General features: G+C 42.5%; 1 protein-coding gene across 1 annotated transcript in view; it reads left to right on the top strand.

The window, feature by feature from the left end:
- The window catches only part of TYRO3 (TYRO3 protein tyrosine kinase), a 173,954-nt gene extending 154,311 nt beyond the window's left edge, over positions 1–19,643 (top strand). Inside the window, exons 17-19 of the mRNA XM_066608303.1 lie at positions 6,240–6,399; positions 8,549–8,685; positions 12,884–19,643. Of these exons, the coding sequence (XP_066464400.1) occupies positions 6,240–6,399; positions 8,549–8,685; positions 12,884–13,292 (706 nt within the window). The 3' untranslated portion in view covers positions 13,293–19,643. The remainder of the gene's footprint in view (positions 1–6,239; positions 6,400–8,548; positions 8,686–12,883) is intronic.
- The last annotated feature ends 7,804 nt before the right edge of the window (positions 19,644–27,447 follow it).

The following is a 27,447-nucleotide window of genomic DNA, read 5'->3' on the forward strand; positions in this document are numbered from 1 at the left end:
AATGGTGTCACATACACAATTGTCATTCGGGTGCAGCCACCAGGGGTTGATCTAGAACAGCGACTCAATCTTGCGCACACTTTGCACTCAGGCTGCCCATTTAGCATAGATCACACCCCAATACAGTTCATACAACCCAAACTCACTGTCACCACCCCCTGGGAAAGGCTAAGAACCTGCATACTCACACTGCTTTCCAGCAATCAAGGGTTGACATCACCAAAGGCTTCAGAGTCACAATGACTGCAGTTATTAAAGTTTTTAAACTCTAATACAAAAAAATGCAATGCTTGTAAGGGCTCCTACCCCATGAACCAATCCCTGGTTCAGTTTGCAGAAGTGCACATTAGTTCATTAAGCAAATCCCTGAGTTGGGATTGGACAGTGAGGTAATGGACTGTTTAATATTAGTTGTATTTCTCCATCTTTCTGTACTTCCTCCGCCAATATTAGTCTGCTTTCCCCCTTTGAGGTTTGTCCAACCTGCATCTGGCTTCCTTTGAAACAAGCTTTAGGTGACAATATGGCACCTCCTCCAAAGATGACACCACCCGCACATAGATCTTTTCTTAAAGTAAGACCTCTTGGCCAGTGTAAAGAGCTTACCAAATAAGACCAAGTTAACCTTGTGGGTATCCAGTATATACAGTAGTCATATGTTGCCATCACAAATGGTAATGCCCAGTTCTCTTTTTTTTTTTTTTTCAAAACATTTTCTAAAGACTAAGGCAGGGTTCACACAGGGCGGATTCCCGTCGGAAATCTCGCGGTTTGGCCACAGCAAAAACCGCAAGATGTCCACCGGGAGAACCGCCGCGGCTTAAACCGCGGCGGCTTTGAAGCGGTCCGGCCGCATGCTTTTCCGTTGCGGCCGGCTCTCCCATAGAGGAGAGCGCGGCCGTAACATAAATAAACAAAAAACCGACTGTAAACAGACATGCTCAATCTTTTGAAACCGCGGCTGCCGGATTTACCGCAGCGGATTAGCCGTCCCGTGTGGACGAGGTTTCTGAGAAACCTCGTCCACATGGCTGGCTAATCCCGAGATTAGCGGCCGCGGGCGGATCTGCTGCGGCAGAACCGCGGGCGGATCTGCTGCGGCAGAACCGCGGCAAATCCGCCCTGTGTGAATCCAGCCTAATAGAGCAGCACAACACAGTGTTCTAATAAGATGCTCCAAAATTTCATGGGGAATGCAAGTATTCACTAAAACAAAAGTCAGGACAACTGAAAGGCTCTGTCTAATTACTTTTATCTGAACCTGCTCAAGTTCAGCTATGTCCTTCTTCTTATGCACAGGTGCCTAAAGTTGTACAAAGTACTCCATGAGCGGGTTGGTGGCACATAAACTAATATTTTACAGGTTATCTCCAACATGTTTTAGATTTGATACTAGATTTGTGGTGTTTTCCAAAATGTTTCACAGTGACACGTTTTCTGGGACACTCGAGCAGGTAATGCTATTAATATACTTGTTTTTTATAGTTTCCGTTTATCACTAAAAAAATTTAAATAACGACGTTCTAATGATGTGACCATTTTCATCTCTTGGCGAAGGCTATTTTTTACCTTGTTGTCTGGAAACCTCTAGTTTTCCCATGCTAAACTGCAGCTACGCCATAAAAAGATTTCTATTTTTTCCTTTGCTACTTTTTAATATACTTTTACACTAGTATTATACTGTTGCCTGGCAACCAGTAAGCTCAGTGTCTGTGGAAGAAAAGAAAGCCATTTTATGTCCTTTTTAGTAATAATGGATGCAGAAAATGATGAGGTGGATCATCACTGTAAAATAGTTTTCTGGACTTCGGTTTTAGGGTGTTCTTTGTGCCTCTAATTTAGTTATATATTAGCACAAAAAAGGAAAATGGCAATGATGGTGGATAATGTGTCAATTTTTTTATCCATAATATGTGATTCTAGGATGTTCTTTCTTGTTTTGTCTGACTAATAAAACAGTACATACTGTAAAGCACTGGCGTATGTAGAAGAGAAGGGGTATCATAAAAATATCAAAATGGCCGCTTTTATTTAGTTGCTGGATTTGGGCATCCAGAACACGGGGGTCTGGTATTTGCTTACCCCTCTACTCCCTTACTTATAACCCTTAACATAATTCCTAAGCCCCTTGTTTTCGAGTAATTTGGTTTCTCTGGAGAGGGGAATCCAGCACTGGTTCCAGCCAACCAGTAGGGTGGGATCAAACTCTGCTAGCCTCCCTCTCTCCATCGGCCCATATCAGTCACATAGTTTACCTCTATAGTTCATACAACCTTATTGTAAAGGAGAATGGAAAGACTTTCTGTATACTCTGACTATAAGGCCTTAGTCAGACGGGCGTTTTTAGCCGCGATTTGCGCATGCGTCCGGCGATTTTATAAAACCATTGCTTTGCAATGGTATCGGACACATGAGCGCTTTTTATGCGCTCGTCCGATAAATTATAGAACAGAAATCGCAGATCACACCTATCTGCAATTCCTGTTCTCTTCTCTATATGCGCTCAATGGGGCCAGCGGCAGCAGCGCCGACCCCATTGAGAACATATAGAAGACAAATCATTCTTCTCTGCCACAGCTGTAACAGCTGTGACAGAGAAGAACGATGTTTGCCCATTGAATTTAATGGAGCCGGCAATACAGCCGCTCCATTGAAAGCAATGGGCTGCCGGCGTGCGCGGGGTGAATTGTCGGGAAGGGCTTAAATATATAAGCCCTTCCCTGCAATTCATCCTAAAATGTGTTAAAATAAAAAAAAAATGTATACTCACCTTTCCGCTGCAGCCGGAGTCCAGCCGCGGCCGCTGTCAGTTCTCCTGAACTGCTTCTCGGCACTATACAGCCGGCGGGGCTTTAAAATCCCGCCTGCTGAATGATGTGCCTCTGATTGGTCACAGCCCTGACCAATCAGAGGCAGGTTTCACTCACACACTCATTCATGAATTCATGAATGGGTGAGTGACTGCTGCCTCTCAGCGCTGAGCCAATCAGGGGCAGGTCTGACTCACATCCATTCATGAATTCATGAATGGGTGTGAGTGAGACATGCCTCTGATTGGCTGAGCGCTGAGCCAATCAGGGGGCAGGTCTGACTCACACCCCCTTCACACCCACTGCAGGACGGCCGCGCGGAGCTCCGGCTGCCGGGAGAAGGTGAGTATATATATATATATTTTTTATTTTAACACATTTTAGGATGAATTGCAGGGAAGGGCTTATATATTTAAGCCCTTCCCGACAATTCATCCCGGGCTCGCCCGCAGCGCATTGCTTTAAATGGAGCCGGCTCTATTGCCGTCTCCATTGAATGCAATGCGCTGGACAGCTCCGGCCCGTTTCTAATGAAACGCGGCTAGGAGCAGATTTTCGGGCGATTTGCGGGCGACTTGCGCTCACCGGTCACGGATTTGCGGATGCGCATCCGTCATGCGATCCGCAAATCGCGTGAAAAAACGCCCGTGTGACTAAGGCCTAAGAGTGCAAGGATACAGCATTCCTGTGTACACAGACCATGCACTCGGAGTCCCTATGGGGTTCTTGTTACTGACTTGCAAGCACTACATATTCCACTTTAGGGTGCCGGAATGAGGCATTTTGTTGTCCCTTAGAAGCAATGCTTCCTGGGAAGAATACTTGTATATGACGGCATTTGTTGCAGCATTTTTTTTTTTAAATAAAATTGTGACCAAAAGGAGGTACAATAGTATATGGGCCTACGAGCAGGTTATGGGCATCGGAACGATCTCCGCGTGACAAACAGATGTCTCTTGGTATGAACTATAGATTTCACCATGGATGCTAATTAAGATTTGTGTAACCATAACTGCAAACACTTATTATTCAGCCATTTCATAGTAACATGACATTTTGAATATGACAATAGTTACCTTATTAAACTGTTGACTTCTTAAATTCTTTTATCTTCTATAATGTTTCTGCTGTGTGCTCAATTACTTAATATTAAACCAGCAGAAGACATACTTGCTCGCTTCTTGGTTCCCTCGGTGCCAGTCACTGAAAAAAAAATTCAGATTTTCATCCGTTGCATAGACTTTAGAGTCCCATACACGTGCCGTGGTGCAAATATAATTGGCTATTTGTAGCTCTCCATCTTGTATCCAAATAGCCATAAATGTTCAATGTATAAATTATAGGGATTGTATAACTGAGTATTATAGACCTGCTGGAACCAAGTAAATATCTGGACTTAGTGTCGCCATTGTCTTGTAATTCTACCACCATTGTCTATAAAGTCTTGTGATCTATTATCTAATTAATCATGCAAATCTATCATCATTGCCTTAGTACTGAACTAGAGCCTTATTGCCTGCTTAGATAGAAGGATTATCGCTCAAAAGCCATCTTTTGAACGATAATCGTTGTGTGTAACTGCACGGACATTGTGCAGTTTTCGTTAACAAGTCGCTGATCCTTGTCTGTCAGCATGCTAAAAGAGAATGATCAGCCTTATCAGTAATTCACAGCAGGAAACAGCTGATACTATTGTTTCAGCTGTATCCTGCTCCATAAACACAGGCGGGGTATGAAGAACACAGCGGTCCAGCTGTGTTCTTCATACCCCACTTGGAGTGCTCGGCTGAGCAGAGAACAGCTGGATGCAGAAGACAAGCGGCCTAGCAAACGTTAGAGCAATCCCCTTGCCCTGTAAATGCACACAACGATTATTACTCAAAAGACATCCTTTGAGCAATAATCATTGTGTCTGAATGGGCCTTTATGTATATTTGAAGCCTAATGCTGTCATTGTTTAAAGAATCAGTTTTGTTTGTATGATCTGGTTAATGGTCACTTCAGATTGTGACCTTTTCGGACAAGCAACTCTATGCATTAATATTTGCTATGCAAGTAATCAAGCAATAGATCATACTATTATAACGGACAGGAGAGTGTTTTGGGGTGTTAGATGCATTTTGGACCTGTGATGGGGAATGCCCTCTTACATTGTCGTCCCCCTGTTCTCTGACTTTTTGCTGTTGCATCTCCGGTTGATGCACAAAGTATACCTAAGGCTCTTGGTGATGTAAGTATTAATAAATTTTGTTGTGTTATTAATGTAACTATTATTTAAGAATTGTTTGACAAAACACTTTTGCAATATCCCCTATTTTTATGTAAATTTGTTTTACTTTTATAACCCATTCATTTATATTATTAAATTTTGTTGTATCAACCCACTTGTCCTTCTTTAAAGACGTATCCAAACTTGTTGTTTTCCAGTTGGCAAAACACACGTTCTACCATAGACTTGTTCCAGTACCGTGTCCTCGTGAAGTTTGGGAACGCAAGCAGCTTGACTCTTTCTGCATGTATTCTTTCCATAAGCATGAGTGGGAGATGCATGCGCAGAAAGAGTCACACTGCAGGCACGTGCTAATTCCTCAGGGACATGATACTGGAACAGGGGGACTGGTGAGTATGAAACCGCTCCCCTGACTCCCAGTTCCCCCACCTTTTGAGCACCATAATAGTTTTTGGGGTTAAAAGGTGATAACAGGTCCCCTTTGACAACAATAAGAGTTCTGTCACACATGCAGAGTTTGTTCAGGGGTTTGTTCTTTTTTTTGCTGCAGTTTTTGGAGACAAAACTAGGAATGGATTCAAGAAAGACTTTGCATCTGTCCTTTTATACTTCCCTTCCTCTTATGATCCGCACATGATTTTGACTTCAAAAACTGTATTAAAAAAATGTTCTTGTATATACAGTAGGCCTAAAGCAATTAGTGTTCTCGTTTAGTTGCGAGTGCTTGACAAACAAGTTTCCCTACAAGATTCCTTTGAAGAAAGCTAGGCACAGTATACAGCGCCCCCACGACCCTTGGAGTTGTATATGGTTCGCTCTTAATATCCACTAGTTTTAACCTTTTTTTAATGTGATCTTATAAATGGAGATAACTGCGGAGTGTTATATGTGCTGCACCTCATTCTAGCTGACGAGGATGGTGATTTGCATCACACATTGTGGTGGATATTTCATAATGGCCCAACAGACCATAAACGAGGAAGTGTGATGAGTCACGAGAGCAGGGCGGCAGCGAGCATTGAGGCTATAACAAGAAGCAATTACAAAAACGTAATCTTTATATTTTGAAATCAAAGGGACTTCATATCTATCAGTTATTGAACTTCAAAATTTGACGCCTTCAATTAGCGATGTAGTTTTTATCCACCTATACTTATATAAAATGAACTTGTGATGGTTTTCTCTATCCCCTGTCTTAGGTTACATGAGGACATGACAGTATGTGTTGCAGACTTTGGTCTCTCCAAAAAGATCTACAGCGGGGACTATTACCGTCAGGGATGTGCATCCAAGCTTCCTGTAAAATGGTTGGCATTGGAAAGCCTGGCAGACAATGTTTATACCATGTACAGTGATGTGGTGGGTGCTCTCTTTGAATCGTTATATTGTACTCCTCATTTATGTCTGTACTTTTAGTTGTGGAAATAGTTTCTGTATGTACTGTGCCCATGTTTAATACTGTTTGTTTTTCTACTTTCTTAGAATTGCTCTTGCAGTACCTCCTTTATGCCATTCCAGGGGTTGTATCAAGGGTGCAAGTTATCCCCTACTCACAAGATAAGGGATAACTTGCTGATCAGTGGGGATGCTCACTGTTGAGACCCCCACGATCTCAAGAACAGGGGGCACCGTATCCCTGTCTGCCTGTCATTACAGGGGTCGCTTCTCGCATCTCCTTGTAGTGACATCAGAATAAATGGAGCATTGCCTGAGCATGCACCGTCAGCGCTCTACTCACTTCAATGTGGCTGATGGAAATACCCGAACGCTTGTAGCTCAGCTGTCTCTCCAGTCGCATTGAAAGTAAATAAAGCATCAGATCGCTTGTGTGACCAGTGCTCCATTTAGTCTCTTCACTGCAAGGGGTGCAGTAAGTCTGCAGTGAAGCGGATAGAAACAAAGGACCCCCCCTTCGTGGAATTGATGCAGTGCTCAGTGGCGAGACCCTAACTGATCATCCTGTGGATGGAGGATAACTTGTAACCTTGATTACAAAACCCTTTATTGTCTGTTTGCGGGGGTTCAGTCACTGTAATAAACTAAATTGACAGTAGCACCTGGAAAACACAGTACCAGCCTGGCTCCAATCATTTTTGTTTGCTTTTGTTTTTTGCATGCAGCATGGTTCTGCAAGCAGATCCCATTAGAAGCTGCTTTATTGGCCACTTTGCTCTAGTGATGAGTGAAATCGATAGAAGTCAACTCCACAAATCAGACACAAATTGCATACTATATAATGCATGCACAGTATTGTGTAAAAGTTTTAGGCAGGTGTGGAAAAAGCTATAAAGTTAAGGTCCATTTACACAGGACGAATGTTGGGCAAACGATGCCCAACACTCGTCCCTGTGTTTCCTCGCTCCCGTGCTCCTGCACGGGAGCTAGCAGAGCTGGCTCACTAACAGAGCGGCCAGCATGGGGGCGGGGCAGTGCAGGAGATTTCTCCTCTCTCGCTCCCTCGCCCCTCTCCATTGAGATAACACAGCGGCCGTTAACTACTGAACGGCCACTGTTTAAACTGTCAATGGAAACTGTCGAATCCGTGGCACTTCCGCAATAACATTGCCTAGCGACGACGCGGGAAAAGCCAGGATTTTAAAAGAAAAAAAACCTGTACTGCGCGTGTCCGACAGCTCGCCGTGCAGACAATCTGCAGTACAGACTGCAAAAGAAAAGGCAGGTACGCGTGAATGCCGGCTGCGCACAGGGTTTGATTCCGCATGCGGAATCCAGCCCACCAGTGTGCAGCCGGCCTTTCATATAGAATTACCATTACTGTCTTTTGGTCTATGGTCACACAGGGCCGCTTTGCTGTGAACTTTCCAAATGCATTCCATACTATTAATTCTCAGCAAATTGTAGTGCAAGCTAATGGAATAGGATTACTGAGATGGAGGCGGGGGTTGGAATGTAATACGAATGCTGGATTTGTGTACTTTTTGAAAGTGAATGGAGTTTTCAAAATCCCATTGATGCATTGGAAAAAATTAATTGCACAGATTTTAGCACATTCTGGGGATTTTTTAAGTCTCTCGAATGCCCCTTCTGCAGTGGAAAGGTGAATCTGTCTTCCCATCACAAAGTGTGAACAATCTACTACATTAAAGTTTGCACAAGTATGTTGCAGGTATTAATTGTGGAATTGTTGCAGATTTTTCCACAGCAAACCCATTTCATGTGAAACTAGCCTTAAACGGGTAATACAGCATTACAAAAAACATGGCTGCTTTCTTCCACAATCATGCCAAATCTGTCCCAAGTTTGGGTGGGGTATTGAAACTTCCCATGGACTTCATATGGCTAAACTTACAACTGCTAGATGGGTTAACATCCAGCTTTCGCAGCATCGTTTGCATATGTCTTCTCTGATCTCTGGAAAAGTAGTGTGACAGCCCATATTGAATCTTTTAAAAGAAGTAGGAAAATGCTCTTAATAGTATGTTTACCCTAATGGGAAAAAATTGCTTACTGCCCTTGTAACAGTTTTTCTATGCTAATTATTTCCTAGTGGGCATTTGGCGTCTCCCTTTGGGAGATAGTCACACTGGGACAAACCCCCTACGCCGGCATTGAGAATTCTGAAATCTACAGCTACCTCCTTGCTGGAAACAGACTGAAGCAGCCGCCGGACTGTCTGGATGAGCTGTAAGTAATGTACCCTCCTACATAGTAACATATGCAACGTGCAGGGTGGGGGGAATTATGGAAACAGAGAGTTGATGTAGTGTATGTGCGTATATGTATATGTGTAAAAATATATATATATTGTTCTCACATCGTGACGCCACCGTTCCCACACCGTTATTCTATACAGCAGAGTAATAAACACTGAGACCTGTGTGTCATACCTCGGGACCTCAGGAACAGTTGAGACCCGGTAAACTTTACTTAGATGAACTTGAATATACAGGCAATTACAGGTATCATTCATGGCAGTAGTTACAGGCAAAAATTCAGAGGTGGGAGGAAAAACAGAGCTTTCACTCTGGTGTGCAGCACCAGCAGCTGCTCCTGTCAGTGCTGCGCAGAGCCGGCCAGCACAGCACCGCACAGAGCCGGCCAGCAGAGCGCCGCAGCAGGTAGCCAAACACAGCTGTCAGTGCTGCTCCTGTCCTTCCCGATCAGGCAACCCGACTGACAGTATCAGCCCTGCCCCACACCTGCTGCTCCTGTCCCCCCAATCAGCCGGACCTGCTGACAGCGCACTCCTGGGTGTGCTCCGCTGACGTCCAACGCTGTAACTGTGCGCTCTGCGTCAGCGGCGATGCAGGAGGACCGCAGCACAGCGCTGGCAATACCCACAATGCCACAAGGGAGACCACACAGGAGGCGGGAGGGAAACTGCTGGTAGTACGGCAGCCAAAGTCAGAGAAGCTGGCAGTGGGACACTTGCAGGAGGACCTACATCTGTCAATCCACTGCTGGGGGCGTCTCCTGGCTCTTCCATGCATCAGCCAATCCACTGGTGGAGGCATCACCTGTCAGTGAGCCAGGCAACCCATGTCTCCACCCCTAATTCCAGTGGAGACAAGATACACCAGTACCCCAGTCTAGAACTTGCCTCCTCGTAGAAGCTGAAGCTTAAGGTTTAACAGGAGTGATGGCTCATAAACCCACGCTGATATCAAGAGGGCTAGCTAAAGGCTTGTCAGCCCAGATGTAAAAATTGAGCATGGGGGTCATCCACAACTTAAGAAGCCCATCGATGCAGCACTAGCGGGCGGGCCATTGCTAGAATCTAAAAAAAAAAAAAAAAAAAAGATTAGGCAGAGGTTAAATGTTGGGAGCCCCAATGCAAAATCTGTAACATGCATCCCCCCCAACCATCCATATGCCATTTATAATACTGGTGTTTTCGTAAGATAGAGGCACCTTTTGGCCTCCTAAGTCTCCTGGGCCTGGTATCAACTACTACTTCTGCACCCCCTATAACTATGCCCCTGCTGATATGAAGTTATACAGTTATTTACCTTGAGGTACTCTATGATAGCATTTCTTATCAACAGTTCAAATATTTTACCCCATATTCCCACTATGTCATAGTCACCTGTGCCTCTTCTTGTAGAGGTTAGAACTAGGACATGCTGTGCAAGCATCTTTTTTGTGAGATGTAGCTGAAAGATCTAAAGACGAGATGATCAAAAATAAGCTATAATGAGAGCATCTGCTGTACATTTAGACTGGCTCGTGCTGCTCATTAAAAAGTAAATGTATTTACAATGTGTCTGAGTGCCAGGGAACGATAATTGCGTAAATGCATCCCTTTATAAATCTTATTTCTCTGGATGCTACCTAGAAGCAGCTATTAGGTCGGACAAGGCCATTCTAGGACAAGCATACATAATTACCATTTAAAGGGGTTGTACCAAGACTACAAATTATACCCTAGCCACAGAATCCCCATGTCCCCTGCCCTCCTCACTATGGGGTCACTTCACAGTGAGGAGGAGACTGAATGGAGCGCTGGTCTTGCGAGGGCACTGGCACTCCATTTACTTTCAGTGGGACTGCAGAGAAGACTGAGCTACAAGCACTTAGGTATTTTCATCAGCCCTATTGAAAAAATGGAGCACCAACCGTGTGTGTTCGGCCTGCACTCCATTTATCCAGGTGTCACTCCAGGAGGAGAAACAACCCCCGCAGTGAGAGGCAAAGGGGCACACAAGACCTTATTCTTAAAATTGACGAGGTCTCCCCTGTGAGACCGCTACGGATTACCAATCTTGTGGATATGAGATAACTTGTAATCTTGGTACAACCCCCTTTAACAGCTACTTGGGGTTGTAGCAAAATGTCTGTTCTTGTATTGGGTGTATAGTCTTAGGGTGCTCCTACACATCAGACAAAAGTTACAGCAAACTATTGTTTTAGCCAACTTATTATACACAGTCCTCGTCAATTGTCCTACGCCTTTTTGTGAATGTACTTAGAAGGAAAGGTGCTTTATGGATCAAAGATCTTTCACAAGAAGAAAAGAACTTTCGTCTGACTATTGGTTGGAAATTGCATACATGACCAACATCTTTCCACTCCGCTAAAATGATCGTTCATTGTTAACTTTCACCTGACAAGCTTTTCCTATGGTTGAAATGGTGCATTTAATATAGAGACAGTTTTCTTTTTTTTTTAAGGTGCCCATACACCTTAGACTAAAGTTTAGGAAAATGGAACTACAAAACTCCTTCCTCCCCACTACTTTATTATATCTTCAGCTCTGATAATCTAGCCTTTACATTCCTATCAGTGACTAATATGACTTATTTTATTCTAAGAATTACTTTATAGGCTTTGTTTTCTGTGTCTAGTGTTCATTTCACAAATCTTTCAGCTGGTACTGTACATAAAAGAAAACCAAACTCTGTGCGACTCTGCAGCACCGAACAGTAGGACCTGATACTTTTTCCCCACTTATCCCCCTATAGTATAGTGAAAACAATGTACATGGATTATTTTTGGTGATCTAATTTCCCCAGATGATGCAAAAAAAGCCATTAAAAATTACATCATCAGCATGCACAAAATCATATTCAAACTTCGCCCACATCCCTATAGGAGTCAGAAGTGTTAATAGTAATAATCGTTTTTTAAAGAACATTTTTAATCCCATGCAGGCCTGACATTGGAAGGTGGGTGGAAATCTATTATGCCTCAGACATACAAAGCTACAAAATTAAAGGCGCAGAATGCTCCCAAGGCAAACGACTAACCAATAAATTAGTTTAATCACTTTCATTAATCTAGTCAATAAGCTGAAGTCATTTATGCAAATGGGTTTTTTTATCACTTTTGCGGTAATAAACAGGCAAGTGATTGGAATATGTAGGCCTGGCTCAGTTTTAGTGCAGCTTTTTTGGCTCAGAAACGGGAGTTGACCCATAAAGGGGGAATGTAGACATTTAAAATATGTATACTACAACTTTTCTGGATTCATTCCCGGTTTTAGCTTAGAAAAAAAGCTGCATTAGAATGCAAAGTGTGAACTTTGTGTGGCGAGGGAGTTGGTGATGCGGCAACTAATGTTGTAGTGACACCCAGTGGTTACAGAAGTATACAGCAAGTAAATTGTATTTTATTTTTATTGTGTCCATAAGACACACCCTGCAGTTCTGATACTGTTGTTGCTGCCGCTGTTAGTAGTATTATGCCAGAAGCAGGAGTGGTGATATTTCGGATCATCTTTCTCAGTGAGATTAACTATTAGCATTATGTGTATGGCTAGGGTATCTGTATAGTGTAAGGTTTTTTTTTTCTTTTATCTCCATGACGCACAGTAACCGATGCTCATATTTACAGATTGAGGTACTTGGGCCAGACTCATACGAGCGTGGGGTTAAAAGCTGCGTTTATAACACAGCTCTTTACTGCTGTGTGGGCTGGCATATGGCAGCGATTCTTGACTGCACATAACAGCGTTTTTTCCATTGCGTATAATATGCAAGTGTAACAGCAAAAATCTATGTATTTGAATTGCTACAATGCATCACGTATGTTGCACTCATAAAACGCAATTCAAATATGTTCGTGTGAGCTTGGCTAGTAAGGGTGGTCTCCCATCTTCATGGGGATTCCGTTTAGGGAGCAAGAAAGGGGAATCCCCGCAGCCAAACGTTCACGGCTCTTGACGGAACTAAACAGCACCAGACGGACCTCATTGACTATAATGGGGTTTCCTCCCAACATGCAGGGCTTTTTCTTCTGGTATTTTGAGCCGGATCTGTGATGGAACCTCCAACCAAAGGGTCCGACCAGATATGTAACCGGCCTTAGTGCCAGCATATTTTATAGTGCAGGACTCGGTGTACGAAACAATTGCATAGAGATTAAATTATTTTTTATTTTGCAGGTATGAAATGATGTGCCAGTGCTGGATCACTGAGCCCAAACGGAGGCCCTGTTTTTCAGATCTGAAAAGACGTCTGGAAACGATTTGGGGACGTCTCTCCGTACTTTCAGGAAGTCGAGATCCACTGTATGTAAACCTCGGGGAGACTTGTGGAGCTTCCGCTGCAGACTCCATTTTGCACTCTGCTTTTGACAATGATGACCAATGCTGCGTGGACACTTATCAGACATGTAGTGCAACAGCAGGCAGTAGTGACTATCGCTATATTGTGAACCCTGGGTGCCTTAGAGAAGCAGAGGAGTGGCCTCCTAATGTACAAACTGCTGAAGCCAGAGGCCTCTTGAACGGAGATGAGGAGGATGAAGAAGAAGAAGAAATTCAGGAAGCTTGTGTTGTCATTAACGTTTAGTACAAACCTCTTGATAGGAAGGTACTCATAGACTTTAGATTACGGGCACGTGATTTTGTATGGTGAGGTAACTCTCCAAGTCTACGGGCCCTGTGAGACAATAACTAGGAAAACTATTCTAGGGGAATGGGGAGTAGCAGTCAACAGAGCTATTTCAGGTGATCCCTACTAAATCCCTTGGGATGGCTTCGTACATAGCATTTTTAGAAAATGTACTTGCAGTGTTTGCAGTTTTTTGAGCCAAAGCCAGAAGTGGATCCGGCAGGAAGGAGAAGTATAAATGCTCCCTTTTTATAATTCTCATTCTTTCTTTTTTTAATCCACTTCTGGCTTTGGCTCAAAAATGCAGCAAACACTACAAGTATGTTTTCCAAAAAAATGCTATGCGCCAAGCCAAACTTGTGGTACACTAACAAGTGGCAGATGTGTTACAGACATTTCTGTAATTGTTTAATTTGAATGAGGTTTTCAGAAATTCATGTAAAAAAGGGAGATGGATACCTCTGTAGCGCCAGCTATTGGAATACAGCATTCTTCAAAGTCAATGTTAGACTCTTTATACAAACCTTGTAACAATGACTGGGGTTTGAAAACCAAGCTAGAATCCATACACAGACAGCTGTTTCGGGGTATTTGCCCCTCATCAGTGTGCAGCAGGTTTCTGGCTTGGCTAGCGAGAGACCTGTGATGTGCACATGCTGTAGAAATAACACCATTCACATCTATAGAAAGGATTTTACTTCTGCAATGAATCTACATCCTATAAATACACCCTTATGGAAGCTTCCCACATAGGAGTTTTTGGAAAATGCACTTCAGATTTTGATGCAGTTTTTTTTTAGCCAAAGCCAAAAGTGGATTACAAAAAGAATTCAAAAAATGCTGTGTCAAGCCACCCTAAAGGATTTAGTATGGATCACCTGAAAGAGCTCTGTTGACTGCTATTCTCCACCCTTGGAGTACAGCCACACAGACATTTTCCGCAGCAGAATGTGTTACATGCAGATTTGTTCTGGATAGCGATGAGCAAACTTTTGAAAAGTTCGGTTTGGCTAGTTTGCTGATCTTTTGCAAAAAGTTAGGATTGGTCTGAAATGGTTCCAACTGAACCAGAAGTTCACCCAACCCCTTAAAACTGAGCATATTATACAGGGCTTTTGTGGCTCTTAGATAGTGTTATACACTAGTATTTAGGACTAGTGTTGAGCAAACCGAACCAGTAGAATCCTGTTTTGGGTAGAACTTTTGCTAAAAGTTCAATTTGGCACAAACCCGAACTGTTAGCAACTTTGACCCAAAACGGGACTCTACTGGTTCAGTTTGCTCAAAATTAGTGGTGGAACTTGTTACAGAATTCACCCTATGCATTGCAATGATTAACCCTTTGCAATCCAATATTGGATTCAGGGTTTCCTAGGGGGCTTTCTCTTTCTGCAATTTTACAATGGCGCCATCTGCTGGCTAAAGCCAGTACTGCAGTATGTGACATGCCGGAGAGGCCCCCGACAGCAGAGCGACCAGTAATATACAGTAAGAATACCCTGCCGGACGTATTCCAACATCGAAGCTGTACAGACTTCAATCAGAATGTTGAAAGACGTCAGACAGTGGATTGGAAAGGGTTAAAATCCATAATGAAAATCTGCAACATTAAATTGACAAGCTGTGGGTTTAAAATGCACATTGCAATCTTGCTGCAGATTCTGTGCATATTTTTTTAATGCAGATACTGGATAAGATTTGATAAAATCTCACCCACTTTACTGCTACTGTAATGCATACCCTGCAGATTTTCCATAATGGATTTGCATAGGGAAAATCCTCAGTGTATCTGCCCCTTGTGAACATACCCCTAGGATAACAAATAACTTGAATGCTCAGGTGATCCAGTCAAGCATGTCTAACCTCCTAATGTGTATGAGTACCTCTTGAAAGCAAGACTCCTAATAGGCTCTGATACCTTTTTATAGCCTCAAGACTTCAGAAGGGCCTTTCAAGCCATTTAATAGATGTATTAGCCTAAAAAAATAAATATATAAAAGAACCCGATGGTCACTATTATGTACAGCCATGAATGAACCTATCAAGTAGTGTTTTTTTTCATCAACAAACCTACTAACCTTTTTAGTTTCTCACTCCAAAAACACACTGTATGGCTTAAAAAAAAAATCGGGGCACGCCGTAGGCTATGTCCTCTATATGTTCATATTTAGGATTAGCGAATTGGCCCTTGCATAGAGAATGTGGAAGGACAAATAAAGATGTATATATTTTTTTATATTACTAAAACTCCTAGCTAGCTGTCTCTTACTTCTCCCAGGTGGAATGTTATATAAGCCGTAGCACACTGAACTTGTTGGTGAGACATTCTCTCTTCACATTGAGCCCTGAATCTACTACTCAATGCAATATATTGGAGAAAGCTCTGATTTCTAGTTGGGCACAAACACTTTAAGCTGCTTCTTCAAATAGGCTTGAACTACAAGGATCGGGATTCAGAAGAATTATGATGTCCGCTGAAAAATGTTGGTTTCATCAAATTGGAATTCTGTCACTCTAAAACAAACTGGGTTTTGCATGTGTCATAATTAGTTCATATAATGTATGTGGTTTTTTTAATTAGCTAAGCGAACAACTGTTGTACTATTATGCTTCCAGAACCAAAATAATATTTTTCTAGAATGTGTGACTTTGATGTTATTTGCACCACTCGGTGAAGTGACCAGAATACATGTCTTATTTTTTACTATGATGTTTTTAAAATGTACCTCTCATTAGGTTTACAGATTATTCCCCACCCCTAAATCGACTTAAATAGGAGCTTTATACAAGACCAATCTGATCAAATCCCCATAGTGGCTGAAAGGTGGACAACATTTCTGGGAGAATAGCACATTGGTGTTTTCAAGTAACAAATGAATAAATATATTGAGAAAATGCTTACAATCCTTTTATAATGTTGAATTCTTAAAGGGGTTTTCCAGGGAAATGCTATTGATGACCTATAATCAGGATAGGTCATGAGTAGTTGATCGTCTGGAGTCCGTCGCTTGGAACCCCAACCGAACAGCTGAGCTGGTGCATGTTGTCAGTGCCGCAAATACAGAGGTTGGAGCAGAAGCCTCCGCGCCGCCCTTTGTGTAGTGGCCAATGCTTGTAACTGCAGGCACAGCTCCAATTGATCTCAATGAGAGCTGCTCCGGCCACTACATGGAGGTCGACACAGAGGCTTCTGCTCTGACCTCTGTGTATTTGCGGCGCAGAGAACATGTGCCACCTCAGCTGTTCGGTCGGGGTCCCCCTTTAAAAACACTACAATGGGAGGTACACTTTAAAGTTCCTCTGTCATGACATAAAACTTCTATTAATATGCACATAAAAGGCTAAACTAATGGGTTTCAAAAGCTCCCACTATACAACTAAAAGCAGAGTTTTGGAATTGTACACTATGCCTAACATCCAACTGAAAAGGACATTTTGGCTACCTTGTCAGTCAGCTGCCTTCAGCTTATGATCTTTGCTGTTTTCTCACCATGCTCCTCCCTAAGGTCCAATGTCCATGGGCAAATTTGATTTGCAGAACTCAAGCTGTCCATAGAGGAGCGTTGGCGTCCGCAACTGAATTAGAGCATGCGGATTTGTTTTGCGGATCTTTTGATGCAGAAAACAAATTGCAGCATGCTCCATTTCACTGTGGTTCCTGCACAGACGGCACCCATTGAAGCCAAGCTATCTGTATCCCAGCTTATCCGTAGCCCAACTGCGAACGGGCCGCAGATTCTGGTGGAAGAGCAGGAGATTTTAAAAAAAAAAAATAATCTGCACTGCACATGTCCGACGGTGAGCCGTGTGGGCCATCCACAGTACAGATGTCCCAGAAGAATAGAGATCCGTGCAGATGCCTTCGCCTGCAGACACAAGAAAGTAGAGTTGCTGGCCGTAGGTAGGGTCGGATTCCGCTGTGGAGTCCGACCCGCCCATGGACGTAGGCCTAAGGCCCTTTTTAGTTGGATGCCCAGCACAATATACAAACTCTGGTTCTGGGATTTATATAGTGGAAGCAAGGAGTGCCAGTTAGTGTAACCTGTTACATGGAAAAATCGTTTTCAATCTGCCGGCATAGCGCTAAGCGGTGTAACAGAAGCTGGACAGACGTGAATGTACACGAAGCATTTTTGCATTTGCAGGAAATCTTACTTGGAAGGTTGCATGCTAATTATGCAAACTAGATTGACGTGATGTTTGCTACGCGAACATAAAATGGGTTTATTCACATCTTCGATGTTTCCCTGCATAGCCCCGGCGTTGCGATGCTATGCAGGGAAAAAATCGCCTATTGTTTTCAACGGGACTGGCGGCAGTAGCGTCGGCCCCATTGAAAACAATGGGATAACAGCGCAATCCCCTGCTGTGGCTGTGACAGCTGTGCCACGGGATTCCTTCATCCCTGGAGTGATTCAAGGCTCTTTCTATGTGAAAACACACCCGCATCTAGGGGTTTCCACATCGATTTCAACAGTGATATCGCCCTCACCAGTGTCAAGGAGCCTTGACTCTCCCTAGTGGCACTGTTGGCTGAAGCACAACAGCACTGCTAAACTTAACATAGGAACTTTGACCTGGCTTGACAGGTCACTCAAATTTTATGATTGTACGGCGCGGGGAAAAAGTTACAAATCTAATGACCCCAAAATCATGCACCAAAGGTCATGCAAAGAGGTCAAAATGTGGTGCAAGAAAAAGCCTGTAGGCTTTTTTATATTAGATGCACCGCCTCAAGTAAGAGGCAGCACCATGTGCCCTCTAAGTCAGCATGTCACTTCCTAAGGGTCCATTTACACTATGTGATATATTGTTTGAATGAGTGAACGATGTCCGAGTTCAGTCTTGGGCAGCCTGTTTATAAAGGCATATATATCATTAGCTCATTCAAATGAGAAATCGTTCTTATTCACTTATACAGTGAATGTGAACGACTGAACAACTGACCGATCGGTATTTAAACTGAGCGATTAGTGAATGAGCCAACGATGATTATGCCCGCATACAATGAACGATGAACAAAAAGTGAACAATATCATTCAGCCTAAATTCAGCCAACCACTGAACAATGATCGTTCCATGTAAAAGGGCCTTAAACTCTGCCTCTATTCTTACTTCGTGACACTCCTTTTGGCTTAACATCAGCACTTCTATCGCTGATATTTTCCGCACTTTCCATGAGCCCCTCTAACCACAACTGCCAGCGCAGTGCATCTGTGAAGTTAAGGTGTTATACATGCTTCACTGCACATGTATGGAGAAGAAGCAGCAGAAGGGGTGCACAGTACCTGAGCGAGATTTTGGCGCTAACAGCACTTAGATAAAGACAAAGTGGGTGGCAGGAGAGAGCGCTGAAATCCTCAGTATGTTCCGTAGACCCCTCCAAACATGTCTGCTGGTGCACACACAGTGAGATGGTGAAGTATATACACCTCACTTCACAGCCCATATGCAGAGAGGATGCAATGGGTGGGCACACGGAATTTGCACGCGATTTTGACACTACCTATTTTGACATTAAGACAAAGAGGACGACAGCGAATGTGAGGAGAGGCTTATTTAGACAATGATGCGATGACTTGGAGGGATCATGGTGCCAGTTCTTTGGCTTGAGGCGGTACATTTGCATAATGGAAGTGCAACTTTCAAACATTTCCTGCAAATGCAAAGACACTTTTTTTTTCTTTTCGGCTTACAGTCATTTCTGTTCTGCTTGTGTTACGCCACTTAATGCTATGGTGGCAGACTGAAAACAATTTTACAGGCGACAGGTTCTCTTTTAATGGGAATTTAGATCTCCTATCAGGTCATTTCTATGTAGTTGATGTTATAAAAGTGAAAAACAAATATCTGTAGTTTTTTTTATTTTCCTCATTTAAAGAACGTTGCAGCTAAATGATTTCTCTTCCTCCCAAGAGATTACTAGGTAAATTAAAAAGCTTGTGGTGCATAGGAATGAGGGGTCTCTAATTATTAGCATGCGGGTGTCATTTGCTCTCACTTTTAAAAGAGTACTGGGAAATGGACAGAATCTTGGATGTTTCTTTCAGGGTTTATAGCTTTCATAAATGTCCTCAGTTTATGAGGGAGACTTGTATACATATTGTTTAAATTTAGCTAATGTTTAGTATTCTAATACACTTTTCAGCTTGCATGAATTTGGTATTTACAGAGCAATAAACTGGGAGGCTCCTATGGTAAGGTTACTCACCGAACATCTTAGTCAGGTTCTTTTTGGGGTAAATCTGCCTGCTAAATGTAAATAATGTCTTGAATTAAGAAATAAAAACAGAAGCAAGTTTTATGTAACACTTATTGATACAAGAGTTGCTTGGTAGTACGATATTTAAAGTACAGATTGTTGCAAAGATCCTCAATAAGTAAATACCGTAGTAGGGATTTTTATTCCTGGTGATCTGCAAATTGTTCTCTGTTTGAGTTTTCAATGGTGGTTTCATTATTTCTGTGATTTATATCCACTAAGCCTTTTCCACATCTGTGATACCATATTCCACTGTCCAGCTCCATCGGAGGGGCAGAACAATGAGTCTAGTAGAACATGACCATATCTCGTTGATGGTAGCCCTTTTACTCGGAATAGTTGAATGGAAAAAAGGGGGAAAGTCTAAGCATTTCTAGTAAATTGGGCATTAGAATTATAAATTGGTACAGTTGGAACGGACCTCCAGGGTCAACGGGTCCAACCCCCTGCTCAACACAGGATCATTAAATCTGATTTGCACAAATAATCCCAGGCATGTCTGTCCAGTTTCTGTTTGAAGACTTTCATCCTTATGTTTAAAATAAGATGTCAGCAGACGCCTACAGAAAGGGATTTTTTTTTCAATTTTTTTAGGGACATTACTCCCAAGTAACGAGCTCTTCAGGTATATTCACACATAGCGTACATGTTGGATATTTTCTGCCATGGATTTGTGTTGTGCAGCATAAAACAGTACAAGCCAAGCGCATGAGAACTCAAGGAATCGTACCTACAGGAGTTAGAAAAAATACACAGCATAAATTGACCTGGGATGCGGACTTTAAAGGGATTCTGTCATGGCAATAGGCATACTTGTCCCGTGTTCAACCTATGGCCAAATGCCCAAGGACGGATTATCGCATCAGAAATCGCAGTCAGACACCCACTGCGATTTCTGCAGCAATCTTTATCCATAGACATGACATGACTTGAAGCTCCATTGCCGTGTCAAACTTCAACGTATGTGTTTCTGGGTTTTTTTTTCTGAAAACGCACAGTGTTTTAGAATAAAACTATACCCATGGGCAAAGGGCATATCTGTCCTGGGTTCATGCTGCCCAAACCTGAACATGATGACAAAATCACTTTTTAATTCAATTTTCAGCATGTCAATTTATGCTGTGGAATTTCATTGTGGATTTCACCCATTCAAAATAAAAGGTGAAATCCGCTCCAAATCTGCACCAACATCCATGGCAAATCCGTCCCATAACACATTCCATGTGGATATGCGCTTTAAGGTGTCGATGTCCCTTTATCAAATCCTCAAAGGAACTGTTGGAGGCTTTCTGGGTAACCAGTGAAAGAGGATGAGAATTCTGGCAGTACCAAATGTGACTACAGTGTACATTATTCAGGAGTGTTGAAAGTATTTAGATGTTCTACATAGGCGCAGCTAGGGCACGAGTCAGAGAATAACATATGATTCGTCACAACATTAAAACCACCCGTCTAATATAGTTTAGATCTCACTCTTGCTACTAAAACAGTACTGAACCATTAAGTCTTAGACTAGAGAAGACCTCTAAATGTTTCTTGTGGTTTAAGGCACCAGGACATTAGGAACAAATCCTTTCAAGGGAACCTGTCTCCTCGAACATCCTGTCTAAACTGCTGGCAGTATATTGTAGAGCAGGAGGAGCTGAGCAGACCGATATATAGTTTTATGGGAAAGATTCTGTATAACTTGTATTTTATTCATTTAAAGATATGTTCAGTCTGAGCTTAGTAGTCCAGTGGGCGGTCCTATCAGAGGTCCTGATAGGACCACCCATTAGCCTGTTCAGCTCAGGATGAGCAGAGATTTAAATGAATAAAATAAGTTATACTGAATCTTTCCCATAAAACTATATATCAGTCTGCTCAGCTCCTCCTGCTCTACAATATACTGCCAGCAGTTTGGACAGTATGTTGTAGCTGATGGGTTCCCTTAAATCCTTTAACAACCACTCCTACACCTTTTTACAGTGGTCATTAAGGGGCCTTATTCTGATGCATGTGCCTTTTTACAGCACTGCAGTAGAAGCCTCCATGCCAAGGTGAACAGGTACTCAACTGTCAGATGACAGACTGGCCTTTGCTCTAATAACTAGGAGTAGTGAAACCACCAATCCCTGCTGTTTAACTCTTTACATGCTGTTGTCAAAGGGCTGCTATGGCACCTGGAGGCTTGAAGATGGACCCTGGGTCTGCCAGGTATGGTGGCCTATAAGGCTTAATCTCTGGCTGAGCTTCATAGGCTTTATAAACCAGTATATTATATATTATAAGAACAATCAAACTGGTAAAATTCAAGTCACCTAGTAGGGAAAAAATAAAGTCTGAAAAAAGTAATAAAAAATTAAGTCAGAAACGGTCTTTCAAAAAATAAATAAGCAAAAGAATTTTTTAAAAAGCTAGATAAATGTGCTATTAAAATAATCATACTACCCAACAGAATTAATTCAACACATTATTTACACCGCATGGTGAACACCATCAACAAAGCAACCCGAATTTCAGATTTTGTTTATCTTCCCTTTAGAAAAAAATAGAGTAAAAATTGATCAAAATGCTGCATATTTCCACAAATAGGATAAATCAAGACTAGAGAACATCCCACAGAAAACAAGCCCTCAGAGTTCTGTTAATAGAAAAATAAAAATTTTATGACTCAGAAATGTGGCGTCAGTGAAGCATATCTTTAAGAAAAGTGTTTTTAGCTTACAAGAGTAGAAAAAGAAAAAAAACTGTATAAACTTTGTGTTGCTGGAATTGTGTTGACCCAGAGCATGTTATCAAGTTAGTTATTCTGCATGCTGAAAGCCATAAAAATGAAATCCAAAAAACAATGGTGGACTCCCCCCCCCCCCCCCCCCCCCCCCCAATCGTCTCTGCGACTGGAGAATTGCGTCTTTGCTGTACTATCAGGAGCTGGCAGAGGTTTAAATATCCCCCCCTTCCACCACCCTCAGTGGAGCTCTTGAGAATTCCTGGCAAAGAAGAATACCTCTTTTTTTTTTTTACCCTTTCTGATTGGAGGTAACAGAGGCCGTTTTATCCCTTCCTGACTCTTTTTAAAACCGGGTAAACTGCCCCTGCAGCATCTTAGGGAACAAAGTCCTCATCACTGTCGCCAAGGGCATTTTCAAGTGAGGGTAGCAATCGATGTCGCTGTGCGCTCCTGATTCCCCTCCTAAGAGGGTGCCTGTTGGCATCAGATCGCTACATTTATAGTGGTGTTTATGTGAGACCAAACCAAGTGTCACCTGGGGATGTCATAATGTTGGCGGAGGAGGGGGGGTGGCTGTGTTTCGGTGATGGAACTTTGGCGGTCAGTAAAAAAAAAGGACGGAGACAAGTGGGAAGAAGCCCCCAGAGTCCCATTTTCGGCTAAATAAAGTTTGACTGCAGTCTCCTCAAAATATGTGCACTCCAGCATCTGATAACCCAGAACTGCCTCCAAACCCTGGTATTGTAAGTAGCCTTGTTTGGATGCATTGTACAAATTTTATCCTTTTACGAATATTTTGTGATCATTTTCCACGCTGCTCCCTTTTGTTATAGGGATAAGCTAGTTCTGCTAAATTCTGACCGAAATAAAAAATGTGCTTCATGGATAAAAAATTTATCTCCAAAATCTGGAAATTTTATGAATTATATTAAAATATTGTTTAGAGATTAAATTTGATCTTCTTTAACATCTCTAAATCCTTTACCATCTACTTCTTCTGTGAAAAGAACACGATAGTTGTGGGGATTACTCTGATGCTGATAAAGAGTGTGATTTTCTCTGAAGATGAGGATGGTGAAAAAGTTAATTAAGGCAATTTAGAGCCAATCTTATTGTGGATGAGCCAAAAAAAAGACTAGAACTATTCAAGTTGAAATCATTGGTAGTATTGGAGAAATATTTAAAACTTCTTTGGAAGTCCCAGTAGCTAAGGTTCCAAAATCTTACCTCCTTACCCTTTGGGAGGCTATGAAGCTAAAAGATCTCATGGATTGAAAAGTAGAGTTTTTTTAAAGGACATGTGAAGTACCTTCGACCTTATTTAAACCAGGAGTTGCATATGTGTGGCTGGAACTCTTAATGTCTGGCTAGATCAACTAGAATTACGGTATACATTTTAAATAAAACCTCATGTGAAGCAATTTTAGATTCCCTGCAAATTCCTAAAATGGCCACCAGCTTTTTGACATTCGCAAACTATTGGCTCGTAGGGTAGCCCGTCTAATTCCACTAGAAGAGTTTTATGGCTTTTATCCTAGTCAGGGAGTATAGCTTCAAAAAATTAGTTGTGTTCAATGCCTTTTGTATAGTCAGTTTGTTCGGGCCAGGCCTAGATAAGTTCTTGGAGAAGGTTTTCAGATAGGTTTTCCTGAAGAAAAACTGCACAAACCAAAAAGAGGGAAAAAAAACTTTTTTTTCTGTATCTCAGGGCAAACTCAAAAGCTAGCAGGGGTAAAGGTAAGGGTGTAGAGGAAAAAACTATTTTTCAACCCCAAGCAAAAGGATGATCAGGGATCAAAACTACCACCATTACAGTAGCGGGTAGACTGTAGGTGTTTATAGCCCTCGCCATCCATCTGAAATCCCTGGATGCAAGATGTTTCCACATGGACACAACTTTGCATCACTGCAGGGATGAAGGATTTCCCCGCCGCAGCAGAGGATCACGAAGTTCACCTATTGTTTTTAATGGGGCAGTCGCTGCTGCCACCAGCCCCAATGAAAACAATGGACGATATTGCAAAAAGAAAGGACATGCTGCGATGTGCTTCCCGCATAGCATTGCAAAGCGGTGCTATGCAGGAAAACATCGCAAATGCGAATTAACCCATTCAGAAGAATAAGTTTCAGATTTTCTTGCCAGTGTGAAGGCCTCCTAAGGCTGGGTTCACACGGGCCGGAATTTCCATGCGGACCTTTTGCACGGAAATTCTGCTACATTTATAGTAGCGGCAAAGTGGATGGGATTTTGAAAATATCGTCCACATGCAGCTGGAAAAACCCACACAAAACCCGTGCGGAATCTTCATTGTGGCACGGAATTCAAACCCGTGATATGTCAATTGTATTGCCGTCTCTGCTGCGGAACTCACTTCCTCTAAATGAGGGGGTGAATTCTGCACAGGAATATGCGATGAAACCCGCACCAAATGATGTGGGTTTGGAGACAGGAGTTCCGTGGTTGATCTGCAGCGGGATGTCTGCTGCAGACATTCTGCTGGACATGCTGCTGGCAATTCCATCTTGCGTGAACCCAGCCTAACAGTGGTCTGATGGGGCAACCGCCGTCCCAATCACCCCTATTGTAATCCGCATTGCTAAGCATCCAGGTTCAGGTAGAGGAAGGGCTTAAGCAACTTCCTATTCTCACGGCCTTCTATCTCTGCTGCCTGCTATCTCGCTCCAGTGCATAAGGACAGGGAAGGCTGGATGTAGTTATTTAACCTCTTCCTCTCTCTGCATCTGAAGAGCATATCGGCAATGGGGGACCTTATTACTACTAAGGCGGCAATGGGGGGCCCTATTGTTACTGCGGCCAATATAGGGGACACTATTACTACTGGGGTCACCAATATAGGGGTCACTATTATTTGCTGCAGAATTTACTGTAGCTGTAGAAGCAAAGTGGATAAGATTTTGAAAATCTCATCCACATGCTGTGGAAAAAGTCTGCACAAACCCCATGTGGATATTGACATGTGCTGTGGAATTTAATTCCACAGCATGTCGATTTTAAATATAATGTATATCAATAGCCTAATAAGTGCTCTAGTGTTCCTCCCTGTTTTAGTTTTTTCTTTAAACTGCCCTGTCCTTTTTAGAATGACTGAGGTAAAAATCCTATGTCGTGATAACCCCTCCCGTGACCACACCCTATGTTCCATTTTGGGGCTCTACGGATAACTTTAACTTCAAAAAGGGCTTCATGGCTAAAAAAGTTTGGGAACTACTGCTGTAGACTGTCTAGAGAAGTCTGTTTCTTGTCCCCCTACAGAAAGAATTGCTTAGAGATGGTAATAGGGAATATTGTAAATTCCTCTCTGTGCTGGCGGATATTTATCAACAATTTGACGAGGGGGTTAGTTGGCCTCAAGATCCTGTGAATCAGATCACGACAGATACCAGTTTTAAGTTGCGGGCTCTGACAGATGACCTTTATTATTAAGAAATTTGGTCTCAGAAACTTGAGGACTGCTGCTTTGCTGTTCTGAGAACTTTATGCTAAAAGAAAACCCCTCAAAGTCAGTAGACATTACCAGGGAGAGGCATTTAAAAATATTCTCACACAATATCACAGCAGTAGCTTTTGTTCACCAGCAGGGGGAGAACAAGGCATACTTCTCTAGAGGGCCTTGCGCAAAAGATATTCAGTTGGGCAGAGCAGCAGGTTTCCATCTCCGCAACTCTCATGAAAGGAACTCTAAATACAAAGGTGAATTTGCTCAGTCACCAAGCACTGGATCCATAGAATAGTTTCTTTCTTGGGAATTCTTTCAGAGCCTGATAAATGGGGAACCCCTAAAATAGATCTCCTCGTAACGAAAAAAGACTGCAACATGAACAAATTTCACTCACTCAATCCACGAATCATCCTGTTGCTGTGGATGCATTAAGACAAAGGGGCCACAAGCTAGTATATGCATTTACCCCAATTTCTCTGATTCCCAGAGTACTCAAAAATGTCTTCACGAAAATTGTCCTATTTATTTACTGTAGTCTTGTTTTGACCCGGGAGAAGCTGGTTCTCTCTTCTGAAGAACTTGAGCATCTAGGAATCAATAAATCTTCCAATCCTTCCAAATTTATTGACCATAGAGCAAATAACCTGTCAAAATGTATATTTTTCAGTATAGATACTGAGGTGTCCATGCTTTATAGTGGAAGGCCTGTCAGAAACGGTGATTCAAACCTTGGTGTCTAGCAGAAAAGATAATATTAACAAGATTTACCATAAAGTGGGAGAAAAAATTAGAATCATGGTGTGGCAAAACAAGGTTCTAATCCTCAACTCCAAATATTTCTTCAATTCTTGACTTTTTGCAAGATGGACTGGGCATAGGCCTGGACATTAAGGGTCTGGATAACGGCCTTCAGTGCTATCTTCGATACTACGCTTTTGGGGGTAAATGGATTTCTAGGGTTCTGAACGCGGCAGTGAGATTAAAACACAATTAAGAATCTATTTCCATCTTGAAATTTAACCTGGGTCATTTAAAGTTTTTGCTTAAGCTCTCATTGAAACTTTAGATTCCATCTCAATTGAGCCTTAAAGGGCTTTTCTCATTAAAGAAAAAAAAATCAATACTTACCTATGCCTCCCCATGCAGACTCCTTACAGTATCTTCTCTTCGCTGATCTTCTCCAGTCCCCCGGGTCACCTCACAGCAAGCCAGTGGGATCCTCTTCCTCTTGTTATGGTGCATCCATTCCTCGCATTATTCTTTCAGCCGGGCAATGTACACTACGTCCCTTGTGACGTAGCATTCATAGCCTAGCAGGGAGTATCGATCTATTACTGAAACTGCATGCATGCGCAGTCTCTGCAATAGCTCGGCACTTCCTGCTAGGCTATGAACGCTATTTCACCAGTGACATAATGTTCACTACCTAGGAAGGCGTGCCAATCTATTGCTTAGACTGTGCACATGTGCAATCTGTGCAATAGCCGGGCACTCCCTGCTAGGCAGTGACTATTGACGTAGTGTACATTGCCCGGCAGGAAGAAGACTGCCTTTGAATGGACGCTTCGTCACCGGAAAAAAAGGATCGGGCTGGTTTGCAGTGAGTTGACCCGGCAGGACTACGAGAGACAGGAGAAGATAGGCAGGGAGAAGATGCAGTTAGTAGACTGCCTGGGG

The sequence above is a fragment of the Eleutherodactylus coqui genome, chromosome 6, assembly GCF_035609145.1.
Source record: "Eleutherodactylus coqui strain aEleCoq1 chromosome 6, aEleCoq1.hap1, whole genome shotgun sequence".
Taxonomy (NCBI): Eukaryota; Metazoa; Chordata; class Amphibia; order Anura; family Eleutherodactylidae; genus Eleutherodactylus; species Eleutherodactylus coqui.